The following is a 16,596-nucleotide window of genomic DNA, read 5'->3' on the forward strand; positions in this document are numbered from 1 at the left end:
CTTGAGGAAGAGCATGAAGAAGTGAGGAAGATTCCAGACAATCAGGGTCGGAACAGGGAACGAAAACTCAGTATCAAGAAACACTGAGCAAAGAGGGATGGGCAAAAAAAGGAGAATGGTACAAAAAGCCAGAGTTTGAAGAAAGCAGTGCCCCTCTCTTGGCCTCAACAAGATGCAGAGGGGCCTGAGGTCAGATTCAAGGACTGTCCACAACAATGCAGCTTCTGTATTTCCCTTGGCAGACAGTAATCCAGCTGGGGAAAGTAATCATCCCCTCTGCTTTTGAGGTCTGAGGGAGTTCAAGAGCAGTTCACTGCCCACTACATGGAGGGTTGGTTGCCTGATCTGAGGGGCAGCAGTTGAAATCCTTGTTCATTGTTCCTCAAATCTCCTACCCATTGCAAGGGGTCTGGGAATGGTCCCCACTAGCACAGCCACACTAACCTTATGGTCTTCCCTCGGTGCCTTATCTCAAACATTCAGCCTATGATGTGAAGGATTGCAAAAGGCAGACTGTGAAAGTCTCCCTGAAAGAATCCTTAGGGAATGTGATAAGCTACCCAATGACAATGGGGAATTATAGGTTTAAGCCACCAGGAACAAAAGTCTCCTTCTGCACTTCTCACTACTCACTGACCATTTGAAGATAGTTCCTTTATAAGGATCTGAAATGCAGTAACATTTGAGAAGGACTATGAGGTGGAAAGGCAGAGGCTGGAGGTTTAAGAAAGGAATAACAGGTCATTTTAAAGAGTACCAGATCTAGCTTTGAAGCCTACCCTGCTCTCAGCAGTGGAGTGGCTGGGTTCAGAGGTTTGAAGACTAAAATATTACTCAGTTCCATGCTTTCTGTTGGAGAATTGCAGTTGGGTGCTTTTTTATTTATTTATTTATTTTCATTAGGACATTTACTAAGGCAGCCAGCAATGTAAAGATGTTGATAAGGAAGTGCAATTGAGAATTGTTCTTGCTAATACCACCCAGTTCCGACAACTGTGATACCAATAAAAAGAGGGAAATGAAGTGTTCAGAGTATCACAGCTGCAAAAAAAATGGCTTGCTAGCTTTTCTATTCCAGACACAGCCTTTGATCTAACATGTGTGCTCATGCATAGAGCTAGGCAACTGGGCATCACCTCTTTGAAAAGAGGAGAAACACCTTTCCAAGGGCAATTGGTACTGAGAAATTCTGTGAAGATTTTCACAACCACTCCATTAATCATAGCATTGGGTTGGAAGAGATCCTTGAAGGTCATCTTGTCCAGCTCCCACTGCAGTGAAAGAGAGAGACACCAACTAGATCAGGTTGCTCAGGGCCCTATCAGGTTTAACTCTAAATGTCTCCAGAGATGGGGCCTCCACCATATCTCTGGGCAATCCGTTCAAGTATTTCACTATTCTCATGGTGAGGAACTTCCTACTAATATCTGACCTAAACATACCCTGTCCTAGTTTAAAGCCATTGCCCCTTATCCTACTGCTACATTGTAATCAGAAATATTTCCCCTCCAGCTTTCTTGTAGCCCCCCTGCAAATATTGAATAAGGTCTCCCTAGAGCCTTCTCTTCTCCAGGCTGCACAATCCCATCTCTCTCAGCCTGTCTTCATAGAAGAGGTGCTCTGGCCCTCTGATTATCTTCATGGCCCCACTGTGGACCTGCTCTAGCATGTCCATGTCCTTCTTGTTTTAAAGACTCCAGAGCTGGACATGGTACTCACCAGAGCAGAGTGCCAGAACCACCTCTGCTGACGTGCTGGCCATGCTTCTTTTGATGCAGCCCAGAACACAACTTGCCTTCTGTGCTGCAAGTGCATGTTGCTGCCTCATGTTCAGCTTCTCATCCACCAATACCCCTAAATGCTTTTCTTCTGGGCTGCTCTTGATCTCATTGTCCCCCATCCTGTATAGGTACTGAGGATTGCTCTGACCTGGGAGTAGGACCTTGCACTTCCCCTTATTGAACCTCATGAGGTTCACCTGAGCCCACTTCTCCAGCCTGTCTAGGTCCCCCCGGATGGCATCACATCCCTCAATCCTGTTATCTGCACTATACAGCTTGGTGTCATCCTATGAAGGTGCACTCAATCTCGCTGTATCATTGATGAAGATATTGAACAAGTAGTTTTATATCACTGATGACTATGAAACAAGCCTATGACTCCTTCAGGATAACCATCTCTGCATTTCTTATGCTTGCTTTCAAGTTAGGTGCCATCAGTTGATTATTAATAATCACTTCTGCTTTGACAACAGCATCCAAAGTCTCAGTCCATAGTGGGACTTCATTTTGACAGACACTGCACCCACACAGAGAGAAGGGGAGAGACTCCAATATGCAGACTTTTCAGCTGAAATGAACAGCTGGTGCCAAGGCTAACAGAGAAACAAAGAATTTGTCCAATGCCCTGCAAAGCACATCCAAAACCAGGCTATGAACCTCCTTACTGTTCCTTTCAACAGATGAAAAGATCTTTGGCATGTGTAGTTAATTTGCAAAGGTTTTAGGCTTAAATTAGGGTAAGTTAGAAGACTTATATAGCTTGCATCTGGAACACAACATTACCAACATACACTGTGGCATACTGGCTCTGCATCTCTTTAGGCATATATATGGGCTGTGAGGTAGTCTTTCAATGGAAGAAACTATAATCCTATTGCCAGAGCAGAAAATTTCATTTTATGATGAAATATTGACTGACTCTGCAAAGGTAGTGAGGACAAAGGGGTGGCCCAAGAAGATATTTTCCTTTATAGCTTCTACAATTCTATAGAAGCAGTGAGGTGGAAGAAATGGTCTGTAAATGAGGCACAAAAGGAGAGATTTATCAAATGATGAGAGCAGGCTCAGGGGGCCTCCAGGTAAAAATAGTGTAATTAGCATAATATCATCTGCCTAAACAGCTCCTGCTCCACCTCCACCACCATCACCACCAGTGCACCCATCCCAGAGCCAGAGGCAAGACCCTCACTAGCCGAGATACCACACAGAGGAGCTCAGCCCTAGGAAGCACCCACGGATGATATTGGAGGAACCATCAATTCTCTTCCTACCTGACCGGGGGGCCACCAGGCCCCCCGGCCTTTGTTGTCACCACCACCATCACCCAGTGTGCACCATGGGCACTCACCAGAGATGAGAGGAGGATCCCTCAGCCCAGATGGGCTCAGCTTAGGGCTTCTGCCTTTCCTGGTGGGGATTAAAAAGGGGAGTGGGTGGGGAGGGCCAAGTGGCCACACCTGGGGTGGGAGGAGACTCCAACAGAGCCCAGGTGCTCTGGGATTTGAGGGGAAAAAGGGGGAAAATGGGGCAGGTGAGGGACTTTTAGGGTGTCAGGTAATGACAGGACTAGAGGGGATGGAAAAAACCAAAACGGAAATGTGTAGATTCAGATTGGATGTTAGGAAGAAATTGTTCACCATGAGGGTGGTGAGACACTGGAATGGTTTGCCCAGGGACGTGGTAGAAGCCCCATCCCTGGGAGTTTTTAAGGCCAGGCTGGATGTGTCTCTGGGCAACCTGACCTAGTGTGAGGTGTCCCAGCCCATGGCAGGGCAGTTGGGACTGGATGATCCTTGAGGTCCCCTCCCACCCCAACAATTCAATGATTCTGAAACAATTTTGCGGTTTGGGCTGGTTGTTAGGAAGAAATTCTTCACAGAAAGAGTGATTTGCCATTGGAATGGGCTGCCCAGGGAGGTGGTGGAGTCACCGTCCCTGGAAGTGTTTAAAATAAGACTGGACAAGGCACTTAGTGCCATGGTCTAGTTGATTAGATGGTGTTGGGTGATAGGTTGGACTTGACAATCTTGAAGGTCTTTTCCAACCTGATTAATTCTGTGATTCAGTGCAGCAGCACTTTAAGAAAGATGTCTTCTATCTCCTCAACAGTTCCTTTCATCAAGAGAAGAAATATCCACAGATTATCTGTCATTAAGACACTGGTCCTGTCTACACACATTTCTTAGAGCCAAATTTAGTTGTCACTGACCTGTTCCACTCGGATATCAAATTCTCCGTTCACCTTCTTCCCCTGGAAATATTTGGCCCTGCAGAAGAAACGAGAGAGACAAGCCTGGTTAAAGAAGAGTTTTTGGCGTTCGTTTCACACTGTTTTGCTTCTGCATTTCCCTTTTTGCTGAAGAATTTCTATCCGGTTCACAACATGTTTTCCTAATTCCTATCTTTTTTCAGCTTTCTGTTCTCCTGAAGAAACCTGCCAAGCCAGCTGAAAACCACATTGGAAAGTTCCTTCAAGGCTTGTGACTTTTTCGTTTTATTTTCAAACTGAAAACCAAATGCTCTCCTAATCTTTTCCAGAGCAACACCTCTAATCAACGATGCCTTGATATGTCTTAATACTCAACCTCTATTCTGTAAAAGAAGGAGAGCAGCATAATGCACAGCATTGGAAACTTCCGATGTTGAGCACAGATCTTTATCATCAGTGAAGTATTTGTGAAGCCTCTTCTCTTGCTCTATCACTGCAGAGCTGCTTTTCAATTCTGTTTATCTTTTAGCTACTAATTTAGAGGAACAATATCTGCATCTGCAGTGTCACTAATGAGGCATCTCTTCTCCTGAACTGAGAAACTGTTGTTTCCTTTGGAATTGAACAGTGTCATGAGAAGCATATATACCTTCCACCACCTTTGTTCCTAGCTGCATATGTTATGCAGACAAGGCACTCTCAGAAGAATAGGTTGCTCCTGAGTGGGGAAGGTTGACCTAATTGTGGCCTTCCAGTATCTGAAGGGGGCCTACAGGAAGGCTGGGGAAGGACTTCTCAGGATCTCAGGTAGTGATAGGACTAGGGGGAATGGAATGAAGCTGGAGGTGGGGAGATTCAGGCTAGATGTGAGGAGGAGGTTCTTCACCATGAGAGTGGTGAGACCCTGGAATGGGTTGTCCAGGGAGGTGGTTGAGGCCCCGTCCCTGGAGGTGTTTAAGAGCAGGCTGGATGAGGCTCTGGCCAGCCTGATCTAGTGTGGGGTGTCCCTGCCCATGGCAGGGGGGTTGGAACTAGATGATCCTTGTGGTCCCTTCCAACCCTGAATGATACCATGATACTATGACACAGGAAAAGATCAGGCAGTTGCAGCTTTTTATTAGTATTCGTGCATAACACCACTTACATTGATTAGTCAATTATTAGTCAATTACCAATATATTTTTCCCTGTGAATATTTTTCTCCATACCAAATAAGCTTGACAGAAGGAAAAATGAATTTATTTTCTCAGACCTCCCCTCTAAAACTTCAGGAAGACCATCTAGGTCCCAGAAAGGTCTTTTATTTGCAGAGCATTGAAAATGCAGCTGAGCCCTGCTGTTTCCAGAGACAAAGTAACCCTCTGCATTCTGTTTCCAATTGGCAAAGAGAGGACAGAATAAAGAAGTAAAGGAAAATGAGGGAAAGTCAACTTTGCTCCCTATTTTATAGTATTAGCAAAGAAAAAAAAGAAAAAAAAGAAGCTGGCTCACAATTTTACTATGTGTCTATTTGTGCCAGTAAAAAAAAGGACAGACAGTAGGAAGGCAATTTTCCCCATGGCTGAAACACGACTTTTTTTCAGCTGAATGGTCCCTACCCCCAGAAATGTGAAATGTAAATAAAGGAGTTGTTTTGTTTTGTCATTCTGGCTCGAAACCAAGTCAAAAGTTTTTGTTTTATTAGAGAAAGACATTAAAAATGTCAAAAGTTTTCTGCTTCGCTCTAACAAGGGCATCTGAAGGCTGTGTCACGCTTCCCTTCCCAGGCAGCACATCCATCAGCACGGTGCTAATAAGACCTCTGCACAGATGCCAGTGAGGGACAGTGTAGCAGCCAGGTGTGACCATGTCTAAGTGGTTCAAACAACTCATGTGCAGTATAAAAAGCAGAGATCTGGCCATTTTCCCTCCCTTTGGTGAATTTAGGAGTGTTGCAGGAAAAAAATAGAACTGGGCAGACAAGCTGAGACATCATGCCTCTAACAATAAACAGGAATGCTAACTGCACTTAATAATTCCATCATATTTCTGGAGGCACAGCTCTAGAGGGTCTGGCAACATTCCTCACTTCTAAACATTGGGGATATTGCTGGAACCAGCCTCAAAAACTGGAATAAGCTTTAAGTGGGCCCATGGGAACCGGTCTGAAATTTGAGGTGCACTATTCACTGGTACAAGCTTGTTTTTATTCCCAGCACACTCATAATATATACTCCTTACCCACATTTATGAAACACACTTCCTCCCTCTATGGCCTCCTCTCTTTGCTGACCAGCTGGTTGCAAACTCCTTGCTGCTGCTGCTTTGCTTCAGCTTGTAATGAAGTGTGATTAACCAGTCTTCAGCCCTGTGCAGATGGAGCAAAGAGGCTTCCACTGCCTAGTCCAGGAAATTAGCCTTCATGCAGTTAAAAAAAAATATTCTCTCTCCCATCTCTACAGAACTGCCTCTGCTTATGAATAGTCACACAGAGGGCACATCCAGCATGGATTGTCACTGGAATAGAGCAAGAGGCCTCAACTTAGAAACTGCATGGGGCTCTCTTAATCCCTCTTCCTATGTCTCATCCCATGCCTGAGATAACTTTCTTTTAACAGGATAATGTATCACTTTCTTTCAAAGACAGCCCCCCAGGAGAGTTAACCTGCTCCAAGTGTCTCTGAAGACTACAGGTGCTAAGCAATTTGCAGCCAAATATTTGGGTCACCCCATCATTTTGACACAGCCTGGGGAAAGAGTGAAACACTTCTTACTGAAACATCTCTGAAATGGATGGAGTGATGTTTTCAATTCACACCTGGGGTTTTGGAGCCCCTGGGCATTAAAGGCTATCGTGCTGAAATGAAAAATGGCTTTAGACTCTCCTTGGAGCCCCTGAAATGTCAAGCAAGCTGGAATCATTGCGAATTCTGTGGAAACATCATGGTGCCTCTGTTGCAAGAAGGAAACCCTTTTAGTCAGTACTGCACAATGTATGGAACGGCCTCTGCTCCCCACAGTGGACATGAGATGGAGAAAAGAAAGACCATGCTGCTCTGGTGGGGATGCAGGAGAAAGATAGATGGATGTTTCTGGCAGGTGAGGCTATGCAAGACTATGCAAGGCCTCCCTAAAACCCACCTGAGCAAAGCTCTTCCAGACCTCTGCCTAGAAGGCGACACACTGCATGGTTATCTAGGCAGCTTGTAGTACAACAGGGGAGCAGTACCTAGAAAAACAACCCAAAGCCATTCTGGGGAGCCTCAGAAGTGGTCCCATTCATCTCCAGCCAGGCAACCGCCAGTGATCAGAGAAGCAGCTCATTGCTCCAGGAGCAGCATTATCTGGTATTCTCTAGCTCAGGAACACCAGCCAAGGCATTGGCCACACAAATCTACCCCCTGCTCCTGGGCAGCCTGCAGCACTGACCACTGCTTGGCTGATTATCCCTTTTATTTTAAAGCATGTCAGATGTTCAACCCACCAGAACACAGCATTATAATTTGACTAGGCAGATGGGGTGGTGCGGTTCCTGTGATCTCAGTAAATTAGCATGTAAACATGTTTTGACTGAAGAAAACTGCAGGGCCATGTTCAAGAGCAGCTCCTGGGTGGGATTTACAGTGCTAGGCAATGCATTTAAATGTGGCTGCATTGGCTGGGAGGGAGGAAGCACCATGGTTCCCTGGAGAAAGATTGCCTTGAACCCCCCTCTCTTTGTAAAGGAGCCACATGCTCTGCTAAAGAATAGATTTTCTGGGTGCAAGAGCATCAAACAAACAGAACTTCTCCTTTCTGCCTCAGCCCTGACATGATTACAGGGCCACAAGAAATCTGATGCCTCTTCTTATGAAGTAATTTGGAAAGAATAAAACCTTATTTTCCAGAGCTGCCATGTAACAGTCGCAGTCTGCACAGCAGCTGGGGCTGGTGGAAGCATATGCACAATTTTCTGTCAGGTATGGAGTGCATCCTTAATAGCAACAGCGAAAAATTAGTGATCAATTCATCTCCAGTTAGCTACATAAGAGCTAATTCACAGGAAGTCCATGTCCAACATTTGTGTCCTTAGGTGTTTGCATCTGAGTGAGAGATGCCAGCACTGATCCAAGTATGCAAACACAACTGTAAGACACTTGAATACCAGACCTAATTTCTCTGCTGTCACTGACAGACAGGAGAGCTTATAGTGCACCTGTGCAAGTGCTGCCCCAAATGGTCATGCTTCTCTGCACCTTCATACTAATATCCATATTCTACAATCACAAGGCTTCAGTTCTCATGGGGGTCAAAATCTTTGCATGTCACCAGGTCCAGGGCAGGTAGAGCTGGACCAGTAGGCTACAGGTACAGGAGCCAGGGCCAGCCTGCACCACCGTGCTGGGCTTGTCTCATGGGAAAACATGGCACAAGAGAAGCAACTCCCACAAATGGAGTAGAATCTTCTAGGATCAGCAGCAAAGGGCCAAAACTCACAAGTTACTTCTCTTAGGAGAGCACAGACCATCTTGCAATTTCTCTCTGTACGATAAACTGCTGGTTACATCTACCTTGTTCTCTTTCTGTATTAGAACAAAAGGAGGTGCAATGAGTGCTTAACCCATCAGCCTGAGCCCAGGAACTGAGGAGAAGCTATCTGTGCAGATCCTGTACTGTCTTTCCTGGAGTTATTCCTTCTCTCTTCCCTCTGGTGTTGTGTTTTGGTTTTCTTTGCTGGGTTTTTTTTCTCTTTGTGTAAAGAAGCTTATTGAAGTTGCTCCAGAGGACTGCTTCAGTATTTAATTCTGGATCTGTGGGAAACAGAGAGATCAGGCATGCAGCAAGGGACTGCACAACTTTTGCCAGGCTGGAAAATGCTCTGTGCAGGAGAGGAATAGAAAAATATGCCCAGGTGTCAAGCATCAATTAGAGGAATTGCTCAAGGAGCTCTTCCCAAGGTACAGGGCCACTAGAGAGCTGCCCATTTGAATAAATGGATAAATATAGCATAAGGGACCCACAAGTAAATTCTGTGAATTATTTCCCTGGAATTACATTACACATATTTCTCTCAAGACTCTTGGGAAAATGAGACATGTAATTTCTTTCAGGATGAGCTCAGAAAAGGCAAGGCTGAAGCCCCCTGAGTTGGATGTGGGGGAACCTCAGGGAGGGAGAGGGTTAGCCGCTGTATGAAATCCCCATGTCAAAGGGCCTGGGGGCCCAAGTGATGCACAAGGCACTCACTGTATGTCCACATTGTCTCCTTCATAAAAAGGGCTGGGACTGGGAAAAAGGAGACAGTTTCCAGGATACTGGCCAGCAGCCGCTGGAATGCCCAGACCCCCCCCAGTCCCTACATGCTATAAAGGCAGTGGGAAGGGGAGGGGGGAGGAGAGGTGCATTTGTGCCCTTTCTTCTTCAGGGGTGAAAACAAGGAAGGTTTTCCTTTCAGGGACCAGCCCTCAGCCCCTTCATCATCTCTCCCCAGTTTAACAGTTCCCAGCTGCAAGTAAGGACTTTTGAGATGGTCAAGTCCTGACAGCCCAGAGCAGAGTAGTGAAAAATCATCCACAAATGATGAGGTCTGCAACCTACTAGAGCTTTTGTCCACATCTGCTGTGGCCCAGAGACCTTAATGCATTGTTCAGCTGTGGGATGGACTGGTTCGTAGTTAATATCTATTCTATAAGGGCACCCTGGGGCAGGGTTGGAGGGTGTCAGGATGCTAAAGATAGTGGACAAACATGATGGATGTGTGCTTTGACACCTCAAAATATAAGATCTGACTTACAGGTTAAATGGATCAGAGGCAAGTGCAGAAAGAAGGAGACGGTACCTCCACTGTACAGAAAGACAGGGAGGGACCAAGAGATAAATCTAAGTTTTGGGATGGATCAAAAGGTAGCTCTAAATACACTTATACTTTGAAAGGAGCTCCACAAAATTTTCAGCTCTAGCCCATGGGTACAGTATTGCTGGGCTTAGCACATGCCTCACAGGGAGGAGATCATTTTGCACTCAATGCTGTCACCACCTGGCTCACTGGAGACACCAGCTCAAGAGTCAGCCCAATGGTGCTGCAGGTAGGTCCTTGGTGTCTGAGGTTAGGGACAGACTGCTTTTTGTTGCCTTCTGGGAAGAGTCACAAGACCCAGCCCACTTTGGTTACTGTAAAACTGAAACATTACTAGTTAGGGGATCACATCAAGGAAGGAAATGCCTCTCCTAAAGAGGTCCATATTGGGCTGTGATGGTGGCATCCCACTTTGGGTGGGGCTTTTTTTGGATAAAGGAAGTCCTCGTGGTGAGGTCCTTGATGAGGTCTGAGGTCTTACCCTACAGGGCTGGAAGGATTTTCTTGGCTTGAATGCACACAGAAAGGGAAGCTGTGGGGCAGGAAGGGAGAAGGGTTTTTTCAATCTTCTTTTGTGAGTCCTCCCTTTCTTCAGGGAACTGAAGGCCTGTTTTTGAGGGAGACCTGGGTTGGCAAGCCACCAGCACTTAATGATCACAGACACAACCATTCAGGCCACTCTTTCTATTCAAGGAACTATGGAGTTCCACACAATACTGGCCTCCCAGCATCTTCCTGTGCCACCTCCTGCTCGCGAAACAAAGGTAGTCAAAACCAGCATCCCCAAGAGAAGATGTACTAGCTAGGGCAGTGCTATTGCTTTGGAGCTTGGCTTTCTGCATGTTTTTGAGCTGTCAGGGGACAAAGGACACTTTGCTGTAGGTCTGATCCCCAACCCAGGCTACATCACAGTTACATTCCTCCTGGCCACAAAGAGGGGAGGGGGGACCTGGGTGGGGTATGTGGTGGTGGTGGGCAACACCAACAACATGAGGCAGCACATTTGTTTTACTTATTATCAACACAGTCCACTGCTGGAACATTTCCACATTGCTCAATCTAGATGGTATGGCCTGGGGCTGTTTGCAAGGGGGAACATTTTTTGGAGAATTGTGCAATATTTTACTCCAGCTCACTTCTCCCTCCCTGAACTTGAGGAGCAGGGGAACCAGGCTGATTCAAACCAACACTGAGGCAGGGCTTCTGGCTTTCAAGCAGAAGAAATCTGGCTCATAAACCTTGAGAAATACATCTGAGGGATTTTCTTATTTTTATTTTTTAATATGTACAGGACGAGGCAGGACATTCTGAGGTTAAATTCTATGCATTTATAGGAACTCTGGTAAAGCAATTAAGGTCCCAGATTTGACTTGCATTAGCATATTTATAACCGGGTGGGGAATGTTTTCCATATTCCTTGTGTCTATTTTTGTAATGATACTAATCCTTTACATTTCTGTATCACCTTTCATTTAGGGGGACTAGATCCCAAGTTGCTTTACATATGCAGGACAAAAATACAGGCAGACACGATGCTGATATACCTAAAACAGATTGGAAAGGGATGTGATAAATGCAGCTTATTGAATATCTTTGACAGCCTTTCCTCCTTTTCATCCTTTTGCCTATATGACAGGAATACAGAAACTCTTCATGCTGCTTCCAAACCTGTGCACGCACACACATTTCACACAAACTTGCCTCCTCTTTCCCTGAAATTCCATTTTACCCTCAAGTCACACTTGGCATGAATAATATGAACAGAGGAAGAAGTTTTTCACCGTGAGAGTGGTGCAGCCCTGGAATGGGTTGTCTGGGGAGGTGGTTGAGACCCCATCCTGGAGGTGTTTAAGACCAGGCTGGATGAGGCTCTGGCCAGCTTGATCTAGTGTGGTGTGTCCCTGCCAATGGCAGGGGGGTTGGAACTAGATGATCCTTGTGGTCCCTTCCAACCCTGACTGATACTATGATTCTGAATATTCAGTCCTGGGTAGAGATGGTCAGATAATGAAAGTGTGAGTTTTTTAGCCAGATTTGTGAAAACAAATTTTACTTTAAAGCTTTTTCATATTATAGCCACACAGTTGCACACAACTTGTGAAACCATAAAAGATCACTTCTGTGCAATAAAACCTAATTTGTAATCATTTATTGCCAGTTACCACCATGTTAGGTGATTCTGAGCTTCTTCTTATAAAATCATAGAATCAATAAGGTTGGAAAAGACCTCAAAGATCATCAAGTCCAACCTGTTCTTATCAGGACATAGACAAAACTTTGCAATTTAACCTGCAAGTTCCTGAATAATGATAATAAATGAGAATGAAGTCCCAATGTAAAAGTTACTCTAGAACTTACCATTATATTTAACTAAGTACAGACATATTCTTCAGAATAGAATAGAATAGAATAGAATAGAATAGAATAGAATAGAATAGAATAGAATAGAATAGAATAAACCAGGTTGGAAGAGACCTTCAAGATCATCGCGTCCAACCTATCACCCAACATCACCTAACCAACTAACCCATGCAACCAAGCACCCTGTCAAGTCTCCTCCTGAACACCTCCAGTGACGGCGACTCCACCACCTCCCCGGGCAGTCCATTCCAATGGGCAATCACTCTCTCTGTGTAAAACTTCCTCCTGACCTCCAGCCTGAACTTCCCCTGGTGCAGCCTGAGACTGTGTCCTCTTGTTCTGGTGCTGAATGGAAGCCTTAGTACTTAATCTTCAGCCTAGCCTGAAGACTGAAGCATGAAATGACTCATGACACACATTGAACATCTTTGCAAGGCAATTCCTTGCAAAAAAAGGATTTAGGAAGTCCCATAATACCAAGATTCAGTATTAGAGTGTTATTATTGGTGTTATTGGTGTTGGGTGATAGGTTGGACTCGGTGACCTCAAAGGTCTTTTCCAACCTGGTTAATTCTATTCTATTCGATTATTTGACCAGTTGTATTTTTGGATGAACAACTTCTTTAAGGCCCACTATTGGCATCTACTCTTAGAAGTAAAAGCAATTTCATTTTAAATAAAAAAAAGGTTTGATAATTTCCTCTGAACAGTATCAAATAGTAAGCCTCTCAGGTCAGCCCATAATTAGACCTGAATCATCACGTTATTGTTATACAAAGAACCATTTCACCAGAGGATTTGATTCAGAATTAATCACAGTTTTTCTCTTCCCTCATCTTTAAATTTTTGAAAACACTATGTCCAGACAGATTTGACTGTAAAGTAGATGGGAAGAAAGCAAAGCAATTTTGTGTCTGCTAAAATGTCTTTTGTGCTTGTTCATGTCTGTGAAACAGGGCACAATACTCATGTGTACAACCGCTGCACACAGGGCACATGTATTTTGTGCAAGACAGTCTATAACGCTGTTAGCACTTTAAGCAGCCTGAAATTTGGTCAAAACACACCAATGGCTTTGAAAAGTGGCATGTGATATTTCCCAAATGCAACCAAGATACCTGACAAATGCAACAAGAACAACTTTGTTATGCTGTCTAGTCAGAAAGAAATGTTTTTAGCATATGTTGTTAACAGGAGCCGTAGCTATGCTTGATCACTTCTCAAATAAGCTGTTTAAACATGAAGCATTAGGTTAGAAAGCTGAGTACATTTGCAGAGGATGGGGGTTAACAATTCACAGGACTAAATCCTGTTTGATCTGCTGAGAAATCCAATCCAGCAAAAGCATGATTTTACTTAACAGCACGCCAGGGTAGGGAGCTGCCAGAGGTGGGACATTTTCCTCCTGGTTGAGGTTGTGCTGCTGGAGCTGGCACATCTGCCATTACATGGAGTCCTGCCATCCCCCTTCCTCATGGTCCCACTCCCTTCTGCTGTGTTTTCATGTGTGCTTATGTACATGTATTCATGTCTGGGCTACTTTTTTTTGTTTCCTGGTAGATGCTGTAGGTGAGTTGTGGATGCATTTTTGGAAGCCTCCCGAGGCACAGATACTAATTGCCCAAGCAATGAGGCACAAAACAGTGCTTCATTCTCCAAGTGGAAGCTAAGTGACTGATACGTATGGCCATGGTGGTGTTAGGTTGACAGTTGGACTTTGTGACTTAAAAGCCTTTTCCAACTGAAACAATTCTATGATTCTATGAGTAATGACAGAAGAAAAGTAGAGCTTTTCTCTAGAGTGCCAACACAGCTACATTCACTGCTATAGGTGCCTCTGAGGGCTGCCTGTCAAAGTCAGGAGCACAAGGGAGTCATACAAGTAGTGCTTTTCTCTCGTGCACATCCTATATGTGGCAGATTCACTGTATGCTTCCTTGCAATGTGCTAGGAGCCAGGTTTTGGAGAAGGATGGAAAATTTGTCAAAACACTGCCATTTTAACAGAAAGCTGGGTGAGTTCCCTTGCTTTTAATAGAATGTACCTTTCCTTTGCTGCTGCTAATGCAGAAAGCAGCTGATCATATTCTGTGGGCCCTACATTATTTTTGTAGTACTTTGTTGTTGGAATAAACTGGGGAATTTTAATGCATGTTAAGACTGATAGGGATTTTATGGAGGAAGACAGGCCATGGATTCCCGTGGATATTCTTCACTTCCTCCAGACCTCTGAGAAAAGTTAAGTGCTATACTGTGCCATCAGAAGCATAGCAGCTCCTTAAAAATAGAAAGGACTGCCATTTGTCACTTGAAAGCGCCTTCAACATGCACTTGCCTATTTGCATTGTTGGAGCATTTCGTCATGCTCTTGTGCAACACCTCATCCTAATCCACAACTGCAGCTCTTTCCCTCTACTGTAATACAAACAGTGATGATAAATTAATGTCTGGTTTGGCAATATTGCTACAATGTGCAATTATGAGAAAGTTGTTTTCATTTAGAGAAGAGAAATCAAATGGCAGATTCCACTGTCTCTTACCCTTCCTGTCTGTGGACAAGCTAGTCCTTGTTGCAAACCCCATGTAACCTGCTGCAGGGGAGGAAGCATTGTGGAAGTCCCTCAACCTTAAAATAAAGGTAGCTCTTCAGTAGTTATTTCTTGGGGATCTTTTCTAGTGGAGTTAATTATTTCAAAAGGAGAAGGAAAGGCTTCTTGAAAACCAGGTAGAAAGCTTTCACAAGTGGCAAGAACCAGAGCAGGCAGAAATGAAAGGCACTGCAAACATGGGTTCTTCCAAACCCCAAAACACCAGCATAAAAGTTATAACAGGTTTTTGTTCGCCCTCTATAAGTCTGGGACTGTTTCCATTCATGATACAGAGTGGACAGCCAGAATCCCTGGATAACCAGCTTCTTCAGCTGTGCTTTCGCAAGGCAAACACTGCTGCCTTGGGCTGGTCAGCTTGAGCTCATGTAACACCCTGGCTGAGACCAAGAAGATGACTGGCATTGCTCAGAAATACCTCACCAAGAATAAACATGCACAGAGCCACAGAGACACTGCTCTCCAGTGTTGCTCTCAAGGGCTTACTGAGTGTCCTGGAGATGTGAAAATCAACTGCCAAGTAGCACTTATGGCCTACTAGAGTGGTTGCCTTGGTACAGACTCTCAGAAAGAGCCACATGCTGCTTTTAGACTGAGGAAGTTTCTAGGCATGTGTTTCTGTCCATGCTATAAAGAACCGTGGAAGTCTGTGTTGGGCAGAGCCAGTATGTTGTTTTCTTAATTTTCATGTCATACATATGTCACAAGACGTTCATAAATGCCTATTCCAATTTTGTTCAGTGCCCTCAAAACCTTAGAGAGAGTGAAGACAAGGGAGCCTTTGCAAGCAGCATTACTTGGTGTCTGCAAGCTCGTAGATAGAAGCAGAGAGCTGGGAAAAAACAGAGTTCTCCCATTGTGCGTAGAAACTGCTAAGTTATAGGCAGCAGAGGAACAGCCAAGACAGCAGGATGCACGGAGTGCTTACATGAATGGAGAAGTGAAGACAGCATGGGTAGCCATATTTCCTCTTTATATCTCCCAGCTGCTGCTCCCTGGGCAAGTTCAGTTCACAGACCATGAAGTCCTGCATGACAGAACAGCAGCTGGGAGACATAAAGGCACAAATTTGAATGCAGTGTGTATTTTAAAACATGAAAACACTGCAGCAGAGTCCAGCCCCTCCTCATCCTTTCTGCTGCCCAAACTACCTTTAGAACCATTAATCTCAAGGAAAAACAAGATTGGCCTTTAAGCTAAGGTTTCTCTCTTTATTTACAGTGTTTGAACTAAGCAGCGCTGGCTAAGCTTCTGATGGCGGAGCTGTGCATCGGAGATACTTGCATCCCCAGCTGGAGGATGCTATGTTAAGGGACTGCCACCTGGCAGCATCTTCAAGGAACTGCAAAAACACTCAGCAAATACGGAGGTTAGAGAGCATCAGCCTGGGCAATTGAAGGGCATCTAGGAAGGAGAAGTCAGAGTTGAGCCAGACTAGTGTTGCCAACTGAACATTCTGGCACTAAGAGGTTGATACTGTGATAAAAACCACTGGGCCAGCAAATCATAAGGTTATCAGGGATTTTCACACTTAGTTAAAAGTTGTTTCTCCTTTTAGAAAAATCTCAGTGTTTTTTCTCTCTTAATTTGAGTTGGCTAAAGAAGCTTGACTTAGTTGTGCTCAGCCATTACCCCTTTCTAGCTCAGAGCTAAGCTCATCCTTTGTGAAGATACCCCCAGGGAGGCATGTCCCACCTTGTCCCCACTCTCCTGGGAATGACAAGAAGTCTAAGAGTGGCAGTAAATGAAGAGTGGTGTGGCATGAAAAGAACAACAAAATGATCTCCCTTGGCCAGGACCTGGTAACCTAATTTCTTTTGTATGA

The 16,596-nt window shown here is 44.7% G+C and overlaps 1 protein-coding gene across 5 annotated transcripts in view; it reads right to left on the reverse strand.

Annotated features, from left to right (window-relative positions):
• SYN3 (synapsin III) overlaps nucleotides 1-16,596 on the reverse strand; it is a 261,375-nt gene that overhangs the window by 164,071 nt on the left and 80,708 nt on the right. For all 5 annotated transcript variants that reach the window (XM_068142332.1, XM_068142330.1, XM_068142331.1 and 2 more), the window contains one exon: nucleotides 3,991-4,048. In XM_068142332.1, the coding sequence (XP_067998433.1) occupies nucleotides 3,991-4,048 (58 nt within the window). The remainder of the gene's footprint in view (nucleotides 1-3,990; nucleotides 4,049-16,596) is intronic.

This window comes from Melanerpes formicivorus, unplaced genomic scaffold (assembly GCF_026170545.1).
Source record: "Melanerpes formicivorus ecotype bairdi unplaced genomic scaffold, bMelFor1.0.p_v2 SCAF_8, whole genome shotgun sequence".
Taxonomy (NCBI): domain Eukaryota; kingdom Metazoa; phylum Chordata; class Aves; order Piciformes; family Picidae; genus Melanerpes; species Melanerpes formicivorus.